This window comes from Plecotus auritus (assembly GCF_963455305.1).
Source record: "Plecotus auritus genome assembly, chromosome: 4".
Taxonomy (NCBI): Eukaryota; Metazoa; Chordata; class Mammalia; order Chiroptera; family Vespertilionidae; genus Plecotus; species Plecotus auritus.
The window spans coordinates 181,363,091-181,382,676 of record NC_137775.1 but is presented as its reverse complement, the minus strand read 5'-3'; the positions used below and the strand labels follow the sequence as shown (position 1 = coordinate 181,382,676).

General features: G+C 56.0%; 2 protein-coding genes across 3 annotated transcripts; both read left to right on the top strand.

Moving 5' to 3' along the window:
- Positions 1–6,988: 6,988 nt before the first annotated feature.
- On the top strand, positions 6,989–10,749 carry HOXA10 (homeobox A10; the record flags this gene model as incomplete). The annotated part of the gene is made up of 2 exons (XM_080665508.1): positions 6,989–7,967; positions 9,163–10,749. The coding sequence occupies 2 exons, from the start codon at positions 6,989–6,991 to the stop codon at positions 9,435–9,437; spliced, it is 1,254 nt and encodes a 417-aa protein (XP_080521634.1). The 3' UTR covers positions 9,438–10,749.
- A 5,035-nt stretch (positions 10,750–15,784) lies between these two features.
- On the top strand, positions 15,785–18,909 carry HOXA9 (homeobox A9). Of its 2 annotated transcripts, XM_080665510.1 has the most exons (3): positions 15,785–16,180; positions 16,354–16,443; positions 17,505–18,909. In XM_080665510.1, the coding sequence occupies exons 1-3, from the start codon at positions 15,898–15,900 to the stop codon at positions 17,741–17,743; spliced, it is 612 nt and encodes a 203-aa protein (XP_080521636.1). In that variant the 5' UTR covers positions 15,785–15,897; the 3' UTR covers positions 17,744–18,909. The 2 variants fall into 2 exon arrangements, with proteins under 2 accessions (XP_080521636.1, XP_080521635.1); XM_080665509.1 differs by having other exon boundaries at positions 15,785–16,443.
- The last annotated feature ends 677 nt before the right edge of the window (positions 18,910–19,586 follow it).

Genomic DNA, 19,586 nt, shown 5'->3' with positions numbered 1-19,586 from the left:
TGTCGGGGGACCTCAGCTAAGAAGGCCGGCCCCCGCCCATTGGACCTGCCTCCCTGTGCTAAGAAGAAGCGTCTGGTGGCTCTGCTTGTAAAGGAGTGTTGGCCTGTCCTCTGTTCTTGCCCATCATGGATGTCGCAGCATGTATACAAGCGACAGGGCACAAGGAAAATAAAGGCTGTGGAAACTTGAGCATTGGGTCCTGGTGTGACATTTCTCTCCTTGCTCACCTTTTACTGCCAAATGTCTACCCCATCCACCCCCCCCCCACACACACACACTCCAGGAAAGGGGCAAGTTACCAGGCCCCTGAGGGGGTGGGGGTGACTTAGGATTTAATTCCACTAGAAGCCAGGCTCAGGAAGCCAAGGTGACTGGCCGGGTCCTTTGAGGAAATGGGGTCCCAAGAATAGGGTATCTCAGGACTTGGAATATGGGGTTTCATCCTCTGACTGCCCCAGCCCTGGGAGAAAACCTTGGGCCTCACGTGGTCAGTGGATCTGATCCCAGGCTGGGCTCCCTCACCTCGGGACCAGTAGGACTGAAGTGGAACCACTGTAGGGTGCCCTGGGGAACCCCTCAGCAAGAGGGAGAGGGGTCTGGGTACAAAGACAGAGCAGACTCTCAGAGTCTCTAAGGGTGCTTTCTCCCCAGCTCCCAGCTGACATGGCCCTTCCCCTTTGGGGAAAGAAAGATGCCGCTTCTTCGCTTCTTCTTTGTTTCCTGCCTTTGAACTTCTGCCTTAAAATTGGACATCACCATCACCATAACCTTGAGGGGCAGGGCGGAGAGGCCAGAGCCTTTTGTTGCCACCCCACCCCCACCCCACCCTCTCCCTAGCCACCCAGGCAGGGCCAGAGCAGCAGACAGGATCCAATTTGGAGAGGGGCCCCAGGCCCCAGGCCCCGCTTTGTTTATCTGTTTGTGTGTTTGTCTAACTGGCGCGACTGGGAACCTCGAGCTCAAAGGGGAGTGGGACAGACCCCGGAGATGAATGTCTAGGTTGATAGACACAGAGGTGAACAAGGACTCTCCAGAGAGCAGGGAGGGGGTGGGCAGGGAAGCCCAAGGTTTAAGGAAAGACTTCCTTTGGGATGGTTAAAGATTAACCAAAGTCTCCCAAGTTGCTAGAGAGAGTCTAGCCAGAAAGATTGTTCGCGGGCGGGTGGCGAGCGGGCGAGGGTTTGATTTCTGAGCCCTATAAAAGCCCATCCTCCGATGGCTGTGACAATGTGGTCGTAAACCCGTCCGGGGCCGGCCAATTTGCATATTTGGAATGCGCCGCTATAAACCCGGCTGGGGTTTTGCAGCAATTTCTTAGATGTAAAAGTGAGATCTCTTTAGCAGCGGGCTGGGCACATTCTCCCGCTGTCTCTGCCTGGAGCTTGCTTCCCTCTCCCGGCTCGGGTCGGAGTTCGGGCCCGGCGTAGGCGCTCAGCCGCCACGAGATGGCGCACTTCCGATCAATGTCAAAGCCGCCGGGGAGCCGGGAACCCCAGCGCGGTTCTTGGCCTTTGTTCGCTTCTGATACTAAGAGCTGCACGTTACATTATTTCACTTGTCCCGCTCCCTTTCATCTCAAAAAAGGGGTGCTCACCTGCAAGATGTGGTTGGTGCTGTCATTTAAAGCAACGCGCCTTCTCCAGGCCTCGCGGGCGTTCTTGGCGCGGAGAAGCCAGCTGTCCCTTGGCAGGGATTTCTTCGGAAATGTGTCAAGGTAAGAGGCCACAAGTTTAGCGATTTCAAACGGGCTGGGGCGGGAGTAGGGAGGCGGCCGATGTTTGAGCAGGGCAGGGGAGAGTGGCTGGGTTTGTGCGCTTCGGGGTGACGCTATAGGTGGTCAGCCCACCTACCTCCGCATAGCTCCCTAAGGTTGGAAAGGGGAGGCCTAAATGGAAAAGTTGACGATTTCAGCTCCTTGCGCCGCTAAAAACCCAAGGCAATCCTTCCATTTTGTAAAAGTATTTAGAATGGATCAGCCAGGGAGGCGGGGGGGGGGGGAGGGGGGCCGGCATCTAAGAGAAAGAGTCTGGGCTGTGCTGGAATAGGGGTTTGTGTTGGGGAAAAAGAGATGGCGGGACTGGGAAAAACGGAAAGTTTCTCCTCCAAACAATGAGGTGGTCAACAACCGAGGTCGCTGGGGCGGGCTTATTCCCTGGGGCAGAGGCGGTGGTCGCTGGTTTCCAACGAGGTGCGGTCTCTACGTCTGCCTAGCAGCCGGGGGAAACCTTTGTTCCCCAAAAGGCCAAGTCAGAAAAGTGGCATTTGATTTTCGAGGCTTCCAGATAAGTCTATGTCACTTATTGGGACGGCACCGCTATAAACCTGGCTGGGATTTTGCAGCAATTTCTTAGATGTAAAATTGAGATCCTTTGCATATTTTGCAAGGATGCAACCATTGTACTGCGAAATGCCTATGTATTTTAAAAAGCTGGCACTGAGGACAAACTAGGGTCAACCATCCCTCCGCCAGGGTTGTCATAAAACAATTTCAAAATAATCATTTCACTTACATTTTGGAGGGCAGAGTCAAATTCCCCCTTTTCTTATGTTTACATCTGTATTCCGATGTGTTTTCATATGGTTTCTTGAGGTGGTTATTTTTTTCACAAGCATGCAGTGCATGAGTGAGCGGGTAAATCTTAGAGAAAGTAAGTGCTGCCTCTGTGTGTGTGTGTGTGTGTGTGTGTGTGTGTGTGTGTGTCTGTGTATACATATGTGTAAATTTTCACCTTCAGAGTCACTAGTCTTTGCTGAGCACAGTCTCCCAAAGTCTGCCAAAATAAGGCAGCCAAGCAGTGGGCGCCCACACGGCGCTCTCTGCAGCCTGAGCCACACCTAAAATCCCAGAGCCGCTTGGAGTTCCAAAGACAGGGGCAGTTTATTAGGGACAAAACTCAGAATATTGCAGTTTAGGATGTGCGTGAAAAGGCCCCGACACTTCCCCTGTCAGGAGAACACGACCAGTTCAGTGGTTGGATTTAGAAAAAAAAAAAAGAAAAGAAAAGTAAAATGGGTTGTTTTGCACCTGATTGATTCAAAGCAAAGACATCAAATATCCCTGGGAATATTACTATCTCTAAAGATGATGGGGAAAAGAATGTCGCTGCTTATAAAAACGTTTTCTAGTTCTGCAGTAAATGCAGGAATCAGAGCAGTCCAGAATTTTTGTTAAAGCGGATATGTGAACGTAGCGTTGATTTTTTCCTCTGTGGGACAAAGCCCAACTCTATGGCCGGTCAGATAAAAACTGTTTTCTGCCTACCTGAATCTCAGGAACTAGTACTTCTTAAGGAACTTTTTGTAATAACAGTTTGATTTTCCTGGTGGTTTGCAAGGGCTTTCTCAGGAGGAGGAACCCGCCGTCCGTGAACTGCATCGCCAAAGGGTTTATTCCCCTCTCCTGGCTGGCCTTTACTCTGGCTCCACAGCCATGGGGGAGGGGTATTATTACCCAGGTAGAAATAGGCGATGTTTACTCCTAAATAAAACCTGGGCTCTGGCGGGGTTCACATAACTCTGCACAGGCCTGGTGGAAACCAGCAGTCACTGAGTTTTAGGTCAAAGGCAAGGGAGAAATTCAGCAGCTGGGAAGGAGGGGGGAAGGAAGAGAGGCAAAGGAGCCAGAGGGGAGAGTGTGTCTTGCAGCCAGCCCTGCTGCAATCGAATCGCTTTTCTTAATCTCTGGAAGGGGGAGGGGGCACCTGAGGGAAGCCGAGGCGTTCGATCAATGGAATATCCTATTGAGCAAGCTAACACCTCGGTGTTACAGTCTGGGGAGTAGTCTGGGGAGTGTGGAGCCTTGGGGGTGGTCAGGGATGCTGAGAGCTCCAACCGACTGAGAGGGCTTAACGTGAGCTTCTGCTACGTTGCTACCTTCTTGTTTCAACCAGCGCGTCCCAAGCTTACCCACAGCCACTCCTTTGGCTCTCCGTGCTGCAGGCCCAGCTTGAGGTTGGGCAGTGGTCCTAGGTCAGAGAGGGGTTCTCACACAGGTTTACACACTTAAAAAAAAATAAAGCAAGAAACAGCACAAAGGAAACATCGCAATTGGTTTATTACCAGGGGTGGCGTGGAGGAACGATGCTGGAGAAAAACATCCAGCTCTCCCCAAACATCAGTGACGGCCCAAGTACCAATGCCATGGTCTGGGAGCCAGGAGCCTTCTTGCAGCAGATGCAGCATCAAGCTGACTTCTGTAGCTTGGATCAGCACGTGCACGCTCTTGGATCCCATCCAGCCTAGAAGCCCATTTGGTCACCCTACCGGGCCCTGATCAGACCAGGCTGGATCTGCTTACAGCAGGGCACCGGGCTTGTCTTACCAGTCAGATCATCAGGGGCGCTGAATTCCGGGAAAGTCCTGAAACATTCTGGAGGGCTTTGGCTTTGAGGGGGTCTCCAAACTCCTTGAAAACGATGGGTCAAATTGTGGGAATGCACAGACTACCATTTTTCACAGGTCAAGAGGCAGGACTTGGCCTTTGTTTTGCAAAGGGGCCTTAGCTTCCAAAAAGGTTAAGACCGTAGTCTTTCACTTTATTTTCTTAGCGGCCCACCTCAAGCATTCCCTCCTATGGCCACTGGCCCTTCCCAACCTGTGGCCTGGGTAATGGCTCTCTGCATCTAGTCTGAAGAGGCACTAGGTCCTGGCCCACTGGCCCGATGGGGCTCATGTTTTCCTTAAGAAACCCTCTCTCATTCCTGTGACCTACTTTCCACTTGGCAGAGCCTTCCTGAGAGGCATGAACCGCACTGAGGGGAAAGCCCAAGCGCAGGTAGCCCTGGACTTGGTGGCGTTTCTCCGCAGCACTGCGGAGCACGGCGTCCGGTCAGCTCCACCCTCCTGGCAAGGCAAGCCGGCAGGGACCAGGCCCATGGGAGCAGGGCCCCAGGCTGCGGAGCTCTGACACCTTTCTGTGCTCAACGTCGTTGGCCTCGGGGGCTTGGCCAGGTTAGAGTTTGTCTCGGTCTTGTGCGGGAGAGCGACGTGGAGAGTGAAGGGTAGTCCTAACCTTCCGCACTTGGTTCTGCCGCAGGGATGCCGCAGCCTCAGGACCCTGTCAGATGGGGAAGAGCTGGCTTTCTCTATCACCTTCTCGCCTTCCTCTCCCTCCGTTCTTCTCGCCTTCTGTCCCTCTCGATTTTTCTTCCTCCATTTCCCCTTTCTCCGCCCCAGATGCCCGGTGCGCAGAGTCAGGAACCTCGGGTAGTAGAGGTGGAAGTGGTTGGAGCGCAGCGCAAGCGTTGGCGCGGCTCCGGGGCTCTGCGCTCCCAGTAGCTGCTGCCCACAGAGACCGCAACTGCTCGCATCTCAGAAGCCAGCTCCTGGGCTCTGTCGCCTGCTCTCCCGGGAGCTCTCCCTGGGTCCTCTCCGGCGTCGCTTCCTCCTTGGACTTGGTTTATACTTGGAAGAACAAGGCCACATGCCTGACAAATCACCCGGGATGCAAGGGTCTCCCTGCGGCGCAGAGGCCTGAGCGGTTGGCTGCCGGGGCTCGGTGTGCAGCAGCCCCAGCCAAGGCCTCTGCGGGGGCTGGAGCCGGCGGGGCAGGCAGGCCTGAGGCATCCTGGAGAGCTGTAGCCCCGCAGGCCAGGGGCAAGGCCGCGACCTCCCGGGCTCCACTGGATCCGGCCGGAAAAGGTCGAGTTTCCTGAGACAAGTATGAGGCCCACACTTGGGGGCTAGCGCCAAGGGCCCGCCGTTTCCAGTTGACTTAGAGCAGGTCCTTGCAGGCAAGGAAGAAGGAGACCTTGGGGTCTGCTGAGCAACGGGCCTGTCCCCCAAAGGCTCCCATCCCTGGGCCAGGAGCCCAGCCCTGCCTCGCAGGGAACAGCTTTCCTCACCGTGGGCCTCGTTAAAAGGCATACTCCGCGGGAGTGAGGGCTGCTCCAGCCGGGTTCGGAGGGGAGGAGGAAGGAGGGAGGGGACGGAGAGGCAGGAGTGTGGTGACACTGGTTCCTGTCATACCTAGACCCCCGGAGCATGGGAGTGCCAAGGCTGGAGGGAGAACGCAAGAATACTGTGTCTGAGGTGTCTGCTGGCCACCCCTCCTCCAAGTCTCCCCTCCAGGTCCTCACCTCAGGGCGAGCCAAAGACCCTGCCTGAAGACCAATGTTCCTTTCACTTCCCTGAAAGGGCTGGGAGCTTGGAGCCTGGCAGGGCGATGGGGCTGGGGGTGCCTGGACCTGGCCTCAGAGTAGGGGTGGAGGCGTCCTTCAGGTTGCCAGTTCCTTCCACATCCCCCACTCATGCTAGCCCACCAAGGTCCACCCAGGAGCCAGCTGGGTATGGGCCCCAGAGGCCAAGAGCCCAAGTAGATCCACAGACTGGCACAGGAGAGTACAGGGCCCAGGGCATTGCATTTGGGGGGGGAATTCTGCGTGGAATGCAAAAATTAAGTGGCAATTGCCAGCTTCCGGTCCGCTCTGGACTTCAGACACTCCGAGGGTCCTGGTGGCCTCGGACCAGGTTTGCCATTTTGGGGAGACAACTCCAGACCTCAATGGGGAGAGCTTGAGGCCCTGAGAGGACCCCTTAGTGTTCAGAGTGGACGGAGAGCTAGTGGCAAATTCCGAAATAAGAAAGGGGAGCACCCAGGGTGGGCCGGGGTGCACACCATAAACACCCCGCCGGTTAACAGCGCGGGGCGAAGGACCCTTCAAACACAGTTCCAAAGAGGGTTCATGTCAGGGCAGGGGCTGGGCGAGCCCAAGGGCCAGGTTCCTTCCCCGACCCCAGCCACTTTGGGGCGGCCCCCGCCGCTGCTGGCCTTTGGGCTGAGGTATTGGGTGTGCGTCTCGCGGTCCGTCAATACAGATTACATATTTATATCAATCGCGGGCTCGGAGGGCGCCCTCCGAGCGCGGCCCCAAGCCTACGAAATCAAACTGGGAGTGGTCGCGCGGCAACCCTGGCTCAGGATTGGCTGCGGGCGCCCGCCGCGGTGCGGGGGGATTGCTAATCGTATTCAGCATGTTTTGCACAAGAAATGTCAGCCAGAAAGGGCTATCTGCTCCCTTCGCCAAATTATCCCACAACAATGTCATGCTCGGAGAGCCCCGCCGCGAACTCTTTTTTGGTCGACTCGCTCATCAGCTCCGGCAGAGTCGAGGCTGGCGGCGGCGGCGGCGGCGGCGGCACGGGGGGCGGCGGCTACTTCGCCCACGGCGGGGTCTACCTGCAGCCGGCCGCCGACCTGCCCTACGGGCTGCAGAGCTGCGGGCTCTTCCCGGCTCTGGGAGGCAAGCGCAATGAGGCGGCGTCGCCGGGCGGCGGCGGCGGCGGCGGCGGCGGCGGCGGCGGCAGCGGGGGCCTGGGTCCCGGCTCGCACGGCTACCCGCCCGCGCCTATAGACCTGTGGCTGGATGCGCCCCGCGCTTGCCGGATGGAGCCGCCGGAGGGGCCGCCGCCGCCGCCGCAGCCCCAGCCGCCGCCGCCGCCCCCGCCGCAGCAGCCCCAGCCCCCGCCGCAGGCCACTTCGTGCTCTTTCGCGCAGAACATCAAAGAGGAGAGCTCCTACTGCCTCTACGACTCGGCGGACAAATGCCCCAAAGGCTCGGCCGCCGCAGCCGAGCTGGCCCCCTTCCCGAGGGGCCCACCGCCCGACGGCTGCGCCCTGGGCACCTCCAGCGGGGTGCCAGTGCCCGGCTACTTCCGCCTCTCCCAGGCCTACGGCACGGCCAAGGGCTACGGCGGCGGCGGCGCGCAGCATCTGGGCGCCGGCCCGTTCCCCTCGCAGCCCCCCGGGCGCGGCTTCGACCCGCCACCTGTGCTGGCCTCCGGCTCGGCGGATGCAGCCCGGAAGGAGCGAGCCCTCGATTCGCCGCCGCCCCCCACGCTGACATGCAGTGGCGGTGGCGGGGGCTCGCAGGGCGACGAGGAGGCGCACGCGTCGTCCTCGGCCGCCGAGGAGCTCTCCCCGGCCCCTTCCGAGAGCAGCAAAGCCTCGCCCGAGAAGGACTCCCTGGGTAAGCAGGGGGCGCCAAGGGCCGCAGTCTGGCGGGCAGACTGGCAGGCCTGCCCAGCGACGGGAAGGAGCGAAAGCCAGGAGTCCGCGCAGCAGCCGACCGGCCTTGGCCTGAGCTGCAGGCAGCCTGACCTTGTGAACTTGCTTTTTAATATTTGGGCGTGGGGACGCAGTAAAAATTCATGTCCAGTTTAGTGCCCCACACCGAGACGTCCTCTGCACTGGCCTCAGCTCACCCCGACTGGGGGCGAGGATCCCGGCGAGCAGCACCCCTCTCGTGCATGTCCTCCGTGGGCCGGAGCACCCTCACCCGTGGTCTGGGCCCAGGCTGCGAGGCGCGGCCCACGCGGGGGAGGGGAGGGAGGGAAAGTGGCTCGCCCGCAGATAGCACGGATGTTTGTAAGGCATCCAAAATAAGCAGCCGCCAGCACCAATAAATAAGCCCATTAACCGGCGAAGTTCGAGTTTACGATCCCCCAAGCTTTTTTCAAAGTTGCTGCAGGGGCGGGAATCCTTGGTGCGGGTAGAAGAAAGGCAAATCCGGCCCGGACGCCCGGGCCCTGAGCTGAGAGGGACCTTTTCGCTTTCCCTGGAACTCAGAGTGGCCCAGACTGCACGTCCCTGGCTCCTGGAGAGACGTGAGGGCAGCAGGCCCTTGACCCCAATCAGTGTTGTTTTTTTTGGTGCCTTCCCCAAGTCCCAACTATGTCCGTCCTCCTCCGCCAGGCCTTGGGCAAGGAGGGGGCTGCAGTGAGACACAGCTATGCTGCCCACCCCCCTTCCAAGTAAGCACCCTGGACCCCAGGCTAGGGGGCTACAGGAAATGCTTGCATGCCTTGGGGCAAGACGCAAAGAAAAAATAAGGCATTAAGTTCAAGGTATACAGGCCTGTCCTCCCAGGTCCTTCGTTCTGTGAGCACCTGGCAGCTTTGTGCTAAAACAGGTGTTGGGAAAGAGGTGCATGAAAATGTGAATTGGGAGGGTAGGTGTAGATTGGGGGCCCACTGGATTCTGCACGTTCCTTTTGGAGGAACTGCTCTTCCTGGGCAAGCAAGCCAACGGGGAGCGGAGAGCGTACCCCTCTGTGTGTGACTTAGGGCATCCCTCTTGTGGCAGAGGCGGCCCAAATTCACCCCGGTAGTCAGCTCACATTGCCTCGATTTAACCTTCTCCTCTTTATTCCCTTTAAATGCCAGGCAATACCAAAGGCGAAAACGCAGCCAACTGGCTCACGGCAAAGAGCGGCCGGAAGAAGCGCTGCCCCTACACCAAGCACCAGACGCTGGAGCTGGAGAAGGAGTTTCTGTTCAACATGTACCTTACTCGAGAGCGGCGCCTGGAGATCAGCCGCAGCGTCCACCTCACGGACAGACAAGTTAAAATCTGGTTTCAGAACCGCAGGATGAAACTGAAGAAAATGAACCGAGAAAACCGGATCCGGGAGCTGACAGCCAACTTTAATTTTTCCTGATGAAGCTCCAGGCAATGCCGTTTCGTTTTTTTGTTTGTTTCCCCCCCTGCTTCCAGAGAGCCATTCTCCTCCCTCTGTCTTCGGCCTCTTCCCAGGAACTCGCACCTGTGCGGGCGCCCGTTCCTCCCTCCCACACGCGCCATCTCGCTGGCCATTACATCAGTGCAGGGCTGGTTTGTTCTGACGTTTTGTTTCTTTGTCTGTTTGCTAGGTGCTGGTGTTTTTTGTTGTGTTCTGGGGGAAAAGCCATATCGCTCTAAAATTCTATGTAGATAAAGATTGTCCTAAGTGTCAAGTGCGAACTGGGATGGTTTGTCGTCTGGATTACTCCACTGCTCAAAATGGCCCCTGAGCTCCCGGTGGAGCTGGTTTCCTGCAGGGGGCCGGGCAAACCCAGCCGGAAGGCCCAGGTCCCATTGTAGGCGCTGAGGTGTCTGGCCTGAGGTCAATGGTGCAAGGAGCCACCAGCGGGCTCCCTGGCCTGAAGTGTTGGGCTGTGTTTAATCAGGGGATACAGGCCCTAGGTTTCTTTTTTCTTTCTTCCTTGGCAAAGAGAAGGGCTTATGGGCATGGGCATACAGGTTGACAAAAGGGCTTGGCGTTGGCTGATTGGAACATCGAGGGAGTCAGAAAGGTGAAATTTTCCTTCCTCTGTAAGATGTCCCAGCTTAAAAAGAAAGAAAGAAAAAGAGAAAAATAAGGCCAGGATAAGGAAACTCCTCTTCCAGTCTGTGTAAGGTCTTGCATTGTGGGACTAAATTATTTCCCTTTCCTCTGAATTTCCATATCCTCTGGCTGTAGATAAATAATCTGATGTAGTTCTGTTTATACATGTGGATTTAGTGGATTTTTGTCATAAAGCAATCGTTACCACTGGTAACACACGACAAGCACACCACAACTCTCCCTATCTTGTGGAGGTTTGTTCCCCCCCCCTTTTTTTTCTTCCTTTTTTTTTTTCTTTCCAAAATTCATGGAAGCCAGGAGGGCTGGGGCAAGCGGAATAGACTAGAGAAGGGAGACATTGTTTGGTTTCCTTTATACTGTGAAGTTACATGCATAAAAGGGTCAAACCTGTAGGTGCAGAAAAAGAAAAAAAAACTATAAATGCAAATCTGTATAAATGTCTATTATTATGAAAAAAATGCCAATCTTGTTTTATGCAAATGCATTCTATCGTTATTATAAATGTTAGTTCTAGCTCTATTTACTTCTAATCTTAAACCAGAATAAATTAATATTGTAATGCTGCTGTGCGTGGAAAAAAAAGATGATGTTTATGTTCTTATAGAAGAATAAAAGCTGTGGAATGAAGCTTTTTAATTTTACCTCTTTTTTTTGACTTCTTATCTTCACCTTCCACTTTATCCCGTCCACCACTTTTACAACAGGAGGACTAGCCCGCGCCCCCTGCAATTACTTTAGGCATCTATTTAAATATTACCTAGACAGTCGTAATTTGTCTGGGCCCTATAGCCCTGGTGCCGTAAGGTTTGTCGGCTTTTGTTCAGTTTTATGACTTGCTAGTATATCTGGATTGTGGCTGTCTTGGACCGGTGGTTTCAGTTGAGAGGGGAGCTTCATAGACAGAGGAAGCCAAACAGGATTTCTTTCGGGAGCCCCAGGGAGGCTCGCAAAGGCTGGTTATTTTGTGGGTCCCCTGGTCCTAGATGACCCCCAGTCTAGGAATCCCGGGAGCTGGCTGGGCCCACAGCGCCTCACTAGCGTCCGAGGCAGCGATTAGGTAGACCGCGGCCGGGCTGGGCTGCCTGGACCCCCCCCCCCTCCCCCAGCACAGCCTCCCCCACCTGGTCGCCCTCGGCGGGGCCACGCGTTTCCTGCTCGCGGGAGGTGGGGGGAGGCGACGGCAGGGGGGAGGGGGCGCGGGAGCGCGCGCCCCGGCTGGCTGCCTGGTGGGGAGGGAGAGAGGGGGAGAGCGAGCGGTGGGGAGCGAGCGCGGGAGGCCGAGACCAGACAGGGAGCCGGGCTCGGGGCTGTCCCTGGCGCTTTGGAGTCTCCCAGGGCTGCCGCCGCTCGGCGCCCGCTTGCTGAGCTGCAAGATTTGGGAAACCAGCGCGCACGCTGCTCGTTCTCTCTTCTCGCTTTCTCCCCTCCTTCTATTTCCCTCTCTCTCCTTTAACTTACTTCCCGCCCTCTCCAAGGTTTACCTTACAGGGGCCGGTGGCTTCTCCCTCCGTAATGCCTTAGCGGCAGCCCCGGACACTGGCAGCGGCGGGCGCAGGTTGGCGAGGGGCCGGGCCGGGTGCGATCGCAGGGTTCTCCCTCGGCGGCGGCGGCGGCGGCGGCTGCAGTGGCGGCGGCGGCAGTGGCGGCGGCTGCAGTGGCGGCGGCGGCGGCGGCGGGCGAGCACCAGAACTGGTCGGTGATTTAGGTAGTTTCCTGTTGTTGGGATCCACCTTTCTCTCGACAGCACGACACTGCCTTCATTACTTCAGTTGAAATCGTCTCCAGGTACCTGTGCGCGCGGAGGCCGGGCCGGGCGGGGCATCCAGGCACCCCGGTCGTGCCAGGCCTGTGGTGGCAACCTCGGCTTTTCCCGCGCAAGAACCTCGTCCCTGCTTCCTTCTCAGAGCTCTGCCAGGCTGCTGGCTTCACCCCCATCTCCACCTGGCCCCTGCAGGTATGGTCAGGTTAGCTGTGCCTTAGCGGACGCCGGGGGCGTGGTAGGAATTCTGGGCCCGGGGCCATTCAAGGTCAGGGGCGCACACTTCCATCCCGAGCCTCTCCGGCTCCTGGCCCGTGCCTAGCCAGGGACCTCGCCATTCTCCTGCAAAGCCAGGACAGCATCAGCCCCAATCCAGGGCAGGAAATAAGAAAAGATCCCTTTGCCAGTGAAGACTCCGGACAAACTAGAAGGAACAAGGCAGACAGGGGCTGGGATGCTGGCCTTGTCACTTACCCTTCTCTCTTGTAAGCCGCTTTCCGCTCCCAGGAGTCGCCTTTGATTCTTTCTTCTTTCTTTCCTTCCCTCTCTCCTCTTTCTTCTCTATCTTATTTTCTTTTCCTCTTCCCTTCTTTCCTTCAATTTTGTTTCTTTTCTTTGATCTCTCTGTGTCCATTTCCCTCCCTATCTGCATTTCCTCTACTCCCTGGCTCTTCCTTCTGGGGGGATCTAGGGCTGGTTTGGGAAGAGCCAGGGTGGAGGCTGTCTTATTTTTTTCCTCTGTGCACTCAAGAAGAGCTCGTGTTCTGACCAGGAAGGGTGCGCTGGGGCGTCTGTCGCAGGCTGTGGATCTGAGCGCAGACACGGCCTCGGTTACGATCACGACCGGATGGCGGCGGCCTTGGGTTCCTGCTCCATCGGTCAGCAACAGCAGCCTGGGAGATCCGATTGGGGAGCGTCCCCGATGTTTTTGCAAGGACGCCTTCGCCAGCTTCACTGGAGGCCTGAGGCTGGGACCTGGGCTGAGGCTCAGCCAGGCTCTTGGAGGGCACTCTCCCGAAGCTTCCTAGGCTCTGGGGCCCTGTAGGTCTCAGCTCCGGCTTTAACCGCGATAAGGGAGCCCCGCCAGGGCAAAGATGGGCTGCTTGCTTGCCAGTAGCTTCTATCAGAGTCAGGGTATGTTGGATATGGCATACTGGTGCAGAAGACTGCTGGAGAAAGGGACCCTTCTCGCAACCGTGTTTCAGATAATAGGGGAAAGGAATTCTAAATTCCTGGACCGTTGGAATACAAAGTTGAGTTCGTATTCCAAGTTGTACTGGAAGCCAGTCGGAGGAGACTCATTTTTACTGGGAGCTAAAAACAACCTCCAGCCCTCTCCAGCCCTCCACTCGCACCCGCACGTGGGGCCTTCAGACTGTTTCCATCCAGCAGTACTGCTCAGCTTTGGGCCCGGGAACTGTTTTCACTGCCCGGGGTCCTGGGTCCTGTTACCTGCAAGGCCCATACGGTGTTACCCTCAACTCCTCTCTGTCATTTTCAGAACCTGAGTATTGGATTTGTTTTGGAGGCCCAAGGTTTTAGAACTCTGGGCAAAAAGGGACAGTTTGTACCCACTCCCATTTCTTCTTTCTTTATGCACACACAATCCCTTTTACTTCCAAAATAAAAGCAGACACAAAAACCTGAGGGGTCTCTCCTCCAACCTCTGGGCTGAAGAGGGATACTTTTGGTTTTGGGATTCCCCCCACCCCATTTTAGGCACCAGTGAGGATCAGTTAACACTTAAGCCCTGCTCATTGCTTAGTAACTGTCCTATTTGGGGGGCTAAGGCTATTTAGAGGACGGCCTTTCTATTTAAAAATACTATAAATAATTCGTGTCTTCTTTGGGTACAAAAAAGGCAGCCCGTTTGCAGACAATTACAATTAGGAGTGAAGGTTTCCTCTGGGTTAATTTTCTTAATGAAAATCTCAGAGGTTCCCCAAACTGCGGGATATTTGGGGTACCTTGGGCTGTGGAGGGGATGGCAATAGTGTGGAGGACTTTATAAGGAAAGGACAAATATTAGTGGGGGAGGGAACTGAGGTGGCCAGGACCGCCTGGCCAGCGGTAGGAATTTATTGTGTTGGTCACTTCCCTCCTTCCTTCTTCCGGAGGCGAGGGACCGGGCTGGTCTCCCTGTGGCTTTTCAGCTGGGGGAGAGCCTGGCATTGGAAGATGCCCGCTTCGGGATAGGGGTGTATCAGGGCTTGGGGAGGGGTTACTGGGACTGTTGGGGAGGATGAAGGCAAAAAAACAAGAGATGGAAGCAGCCCAGTCCGCGCGCCAGGGAAGTGGGCTAATGAGAAACACACTCTTGCAGGCACAGTGTTCACACGTGAATTTAATTACCCCGTTTTTAGGAGTCGCTGCTTTCCGTTTGTATTTGATGGGGTTTTTTTTTCTTCCTTCCAATTAATGAAGAGGCCGAGGCCGTTTAATTTACCCCTGAAAGGCTCTGAGGGGTGAGAAGCACCCTCCTCAATTTGGTCAAGCTGAGGGATGGGATTAAAGTCAATGCCCCATGCCCCTCCCCGGTTTAATTTCTGGCCCTGGACTTGAGCTGGGCCGCCTCTCGTTGGGTCTTGTGGCCGTGTGGGTTAGCCAGGAAGGAAGGAAAGAAGGAAGGGAGGAAGGGAGGAAGGAAGGAAGGAAGGGAGGAAGGAAGGAAGGAAGGAAGGAAGGAAGGAAGGAAGGAAGGAAGGAAGGAAGAAGACCTGAAGGCTTCATACTGGGCCCGGAGGCCAGCCTCTCCAGAGCGGGCCTCCTGGCTTCTGAGCCGCCAGGTCTCATAGGCCGAATTCGCCTGTTATTGATGCTGACTCGTAGGGTTGTTTTTTTTGTTTTGTTTTGTTTTTGTTTTTTGTTTTTTTGCAGCTCGGGTTAGGGGAGTGCGACTAGCAGAACTCAGCATTAGGGCCTCGGCGGTCGGAGCACGGGCCTGGGGCGCCAGCCGTGTCCAAGGGGGAGGGGGGAGATCGCGGAACGCGCGGCCCAACCAGGCCCCCAAACACGGGGCTCGGCGCTGGCTGGCTGCTCCGTGGTAGGACGCGCGCTGGAGGCTCAGCGGTACATGTGGGAGCTGCCCGGACACCCTGCGGTCCGGTCAGGCAGATTCCAGGGGCCCTGGACAGGCTGTGTCCTCTGGGCGGCCTGTCCCTGCCCATCGCGCCGGGCCGGGCTGTGGCGGCTCCGTTCGGGCAGGCGACTGCGTTGAATTTGACTTTCTGAAGCCGGTCCCGGGGAAACGCATCTCCGGGGACTGCGGGGGATTATTTACAGGGAGCCCGCCAACCAAACACAACAGTCTGATTTAACCTTTCCAAGTCCTCGTAAATTTTTACAACTGGGAGCCACGGCGAGGTAAACGAATCTGTTGGTCGGTCCCAACTTCCCACCAGCCTGTGTGGCTTCTGAAACAATAACTCCTTCTGAAATATAAATATAGATTTAAATACAGTAGAGCGAGAATGCGATTTGGCTGCTTTTTTATGGCTTCAATTATTGTCTAATTTTATGTTAGGGGCTCTGCCGGCCGCACTCGCACGCGGGACCCGCGTCTTGCTGATGGCGTGATTAATTGTGATATAAAATAGTCCGCTTAAGAAGTGTGTGTCTGGTGGTGGCGGTGCGAAGGGGAGGGAGTCCAGAGGCAAGGCCAGATTTGATCTTTTAATCTTCGTTGGCCACAATTAAAACAAACCCGATCGTTGAGCGCTGCGATCTCTTTGCATAAAAACATATGGCTTTTGCCATAAAAATTATGACTGCAAAACACCGGGCCATTAATAGCGTGCGGAGTGATTTACGCGTTATTGTTCTGCTGGGCGGACACGTGACGCGCGTGGCCAATGGGGGCGCGGGCGCCGGCAACTTATTAGGTGACTGTACTTCCCTCCCTGGTGCCACCAAGTTGTTACATGAAATCTGCAGTTTCATAATTTCCACGGGTCAGACCGGCCGGCAGGGCGCGGGGTGCGGCGATGGCCACCACTGGGGCCCTGGGCAACTACTATGTGGACTCCTTCCTGCTGGGCGCTGACGCCTCCGATGAGCTGGGCGCGGGACGCTATGCTCCGGGGGCCCTGGGTCAGCCCGCCCGGCAGGCGGCGGCACTGGCCGAGCACCCCGACTTCAGCCCATGCAGCTTCCAGTCCAAGGCGGCGGTGTTCGGCGCCTCATGGAACCCGGTGCACGCTGCGGGCGCCAACACGGTGCCCGCGGTCTATCACCACCATCACCACCACCCCTATGTGCACCCCCAGGCGCCCGTGGCGGCGGCGGCGCCGGATGGCAGGTACATGCGCTCCTGGCTGGAGCCCACGCCTGGTGCGCTCTCCTTCGCGGGCTTGCCCTCCAGCCGGCCTTATGGCATTAAACCTGAACCGCTGTCGGCCAGAAGGGGTGACTGTCCCACGCTTGACACTCACACTTTGTCCCTGACTGACTATGCTTGTGGTTCTCCTCCAGTTGATAGAGAAAAACAGCCCAGCGAAGGCGCCTTCTCCGAAAACAATGCTGAGAATGAGAGCAGCGGAGACAAGCCCCCCATCGATCCCAGTAAGTGTCTCCTCCCTCCAAACCGGCCGCCGCCTCCACGCTGGCCACCCGGATCTGCCAGCCCGCCAGCTTTCTCTGGAGCCTGCCTTTGCACGCCTGGGAGCCTCCTGAGCAGAGGCCGGGAGCCAGAAGTTGCTGTTTGGGACGCCTCGGATGGAGGCCCCAAGTCCACAGCGCTTTGACAAGCGGCCCGCTGGGCTGGGGGGCGGAGGTGGCTGCTACCGAGAGAGGGGGCGGGGCGGGTGCTGCGGGCAGAGCCAAGACCGGCTACCCTCTCGCTGCTGCCCCGGACCAGGACCGAGATACTTTGGGCCGTTCGTTCTTCGAAAGCAGCGTCGCAGAGTCTTTTGTGACTAAATTATCCCGGAGCGGTGGCTGCCTGCCGCCGGGACGCTGGGGAAGACGGCCGATTCCCTCCACTTCTTGTCTTCAGCCGGTGGCGGTGTAAATCCTGCCCAAGATGAGGCTGCAAGCTACCGGGCCGTGAGGGTCCCAGGCCAGAGTATTCTAATAAACTGGAGAAGTGATCAACGGCCTTAGGGCGTCTAGGGGCCAAATGCTGAATAGGCCTGCCCGCCCCCACGGCCCTCCAGGAAGGTCAGACGAGTGGGGAGAGTAGACGGAAAGGTGGGGAAGGGAGGACACACGGAGTTATTTCGAGGGAGCAAAGAATAGTAATCTCGCTATACGAATACAGGGCCGCATGGTTTCCCCCTGCCTGGCAAGAAGGAGATCTATTTTCAAATTCCACTCATCACACAATGTTGGGAAAGTGGGTGGGTAGAGGAAAGAACAGGAGCGCCGAGGAGGAGAAAGGAGGGCCTCAGAGGGGAGGGGAGCGGAGATTTTACTGCGCGCAATTGTAAGTGACCGTCCCCGCGGCTGTCTGCCAGGGGTCCATTGTGTCCCAGGCTCCGCCGCCTTCCCCAGCCAATTCAGCAGCATCCTGACCGGTGGCCGGAGGCCCCAGGAGATTCCCGAGCCCCCAGCCGAGGTGGGGGGTGTGCTTCTCCTCCTTCTAAATCCCCTTTCTCTCTCCGCCCGCCCCCCCAACCCCGCAGGCAACCCGGCTGCCAACTGGCTCCACGCTCGCTCCACGCGGAAGAAGCGCTGCCCCTATACTAAACATCAAACGCTGGAACTGGAGAAGGAGTTTCTGTTCAACATGTACCTCACCAGGGACCGCAGGTACGAGGTGGCCCGACTGCTCAACTTGACTGAAAGGCAGGTCAAGATCTGGTTCCAGAACCGCAGGATGAAAATGAAGAAAATCAACAAGGACCGAGCAAAAGACGAGTGATGCTACTCGAGTTCATTTGGAACACAGATGGAGCGAGAGGGCAAGAGAAAGGACTGCCTGTCCCCTTCTCCCACCCCCACCCCACCCAAGCCTCCAGCACCCCGCACAAAGCGGCCAAACTCCAGCCCTCATCTCTCCCCCTGGCAAACCTTTCTCAGGCTGGCTCCTTGGCCTGCCGCTTTCATGGAGGAGGTATTGTAAGCTTTCCGTTTTTTGTTCAGACAAATAAATAAATAAAAAGAAGAAGAAGAAGAAGAAGAAGAGGAAGGGGGCATTAGCGCTGATGGCTGTGTGTACGCTAGCTTGTATATATTTTATAAAATCTACCTGTTCCTGACTTAAAACAAACAAACAAACAAAAAAAAACTACCTTTTTATAATGCACAACTGTTGACTGCGGGCTGTATAGATTTTAGTCTGTGTAGTTAATTTAATTTTCTCTTTGTTCGGCAGAGCGACCTGCCCAGATACTTGAACACTGTGTTTTATTGTGGTAATTATGTTTTTGTGACTCCAACTTCTGTGCTGGGTGACGCACCCGTTGTGATTGTGAGAGCTAGAATTCAATTTGAACTCAGGTTGTTTATGAGGGGGAGACAATTGCATAGAGTATGGCTCTGTAGTGGAATATGTCTTCTGTATAACTAGGCTGTTAACCTTTGATTGTAAATTAGCTGTAAGGATTTCTCAGTGAAATAATTTTTTTTTTTTTAAAGAAAGGGTTCTCTGGGATGCATAGAGTCATGGTTTTCTCCACTTTTGAAATTCAGGCATTTTAGTTTTACATGCTCTATAGACGTGTCTGGTCCATTGCATATAACCCACATATGAAAGAAAAAGCAATCAGACCAGCTTGGATATTGTGTTTGCACCAGACAAACAGGGAGGAAATTCGGAGCTATACGTATGTGCAGAAGGTGACTACCTATGGTTTATGTTTAATTTTAACTGGGGGAAAACGATACTGTAATGGAGCTAATTTTATTGATAATAAATTATGCATTGTGAAACCGCCACTGGGCTACGGTAAATTTGTATTCTTGATGAATCTGGGGTTTCCGTCGGGCTGAACATACACTGTATATTTTGCAATAGTTACCTCGAGGCCTACTGACCAAATTGTTTTGTTGAGATATTTAACTTTTTGCCAAATAAAATATATTGATTATTTTTATTTTATTTTATTTTTGCGGGTCAGCTCTTTGCATCTTCTCCTGGGGCAGGGGGGCCTTGATAGTCTCTGGGTGGAGCCCTACGGGGTGGAAGAGGACAGAACCTCAATTTTGCTCTGCGGGGCTTTGGGGAGCTGGAACCTAAGGCAGGAGCCACCGGCTGGCCTCAGGGCTAGCCCAGGCCGGCTGCTCAGCAGCACCAACAGCTGAGTCAAGGAGGAAGGCGGAGGAAAGCTGGGGAACACGGGGCAGCGAGGCCGGGTCCCCCACTTTGTGTCCATTTGCCAGAAGGCCAGGAGGTCTCTGAGGAGCTGGGCTGGCATCTGGGGTATCGCTGGCCAGCACCACTCTTTTATCTTGACGCCCCAAGAATTGCCCAAACGGAGACTGCTGGGCCTTCCCTGGGGTGGGGGGGCGGAGGGCGAGGAGGGGGCAGTGGGATCATGAGCTGAGGGCCTGCTTTCTAAAGAGTCTCCGAGGAAGGAACCGGGAGCCGGATCGCCCCAACAATGTGGCTTGGGGCACAGATGTTGGGGAGCTCACAAGCTCTCGGGGACTGAAGGCCTGCACCCCTGCACCCCCACGCCCCGTCGGGCTGGCCCGGGGGATGCTGGGCCTGTTCCGCGCGCCCCTCCCCGAGCACAAGTCCTGGCAGAGGCAGGGCCCAGGCG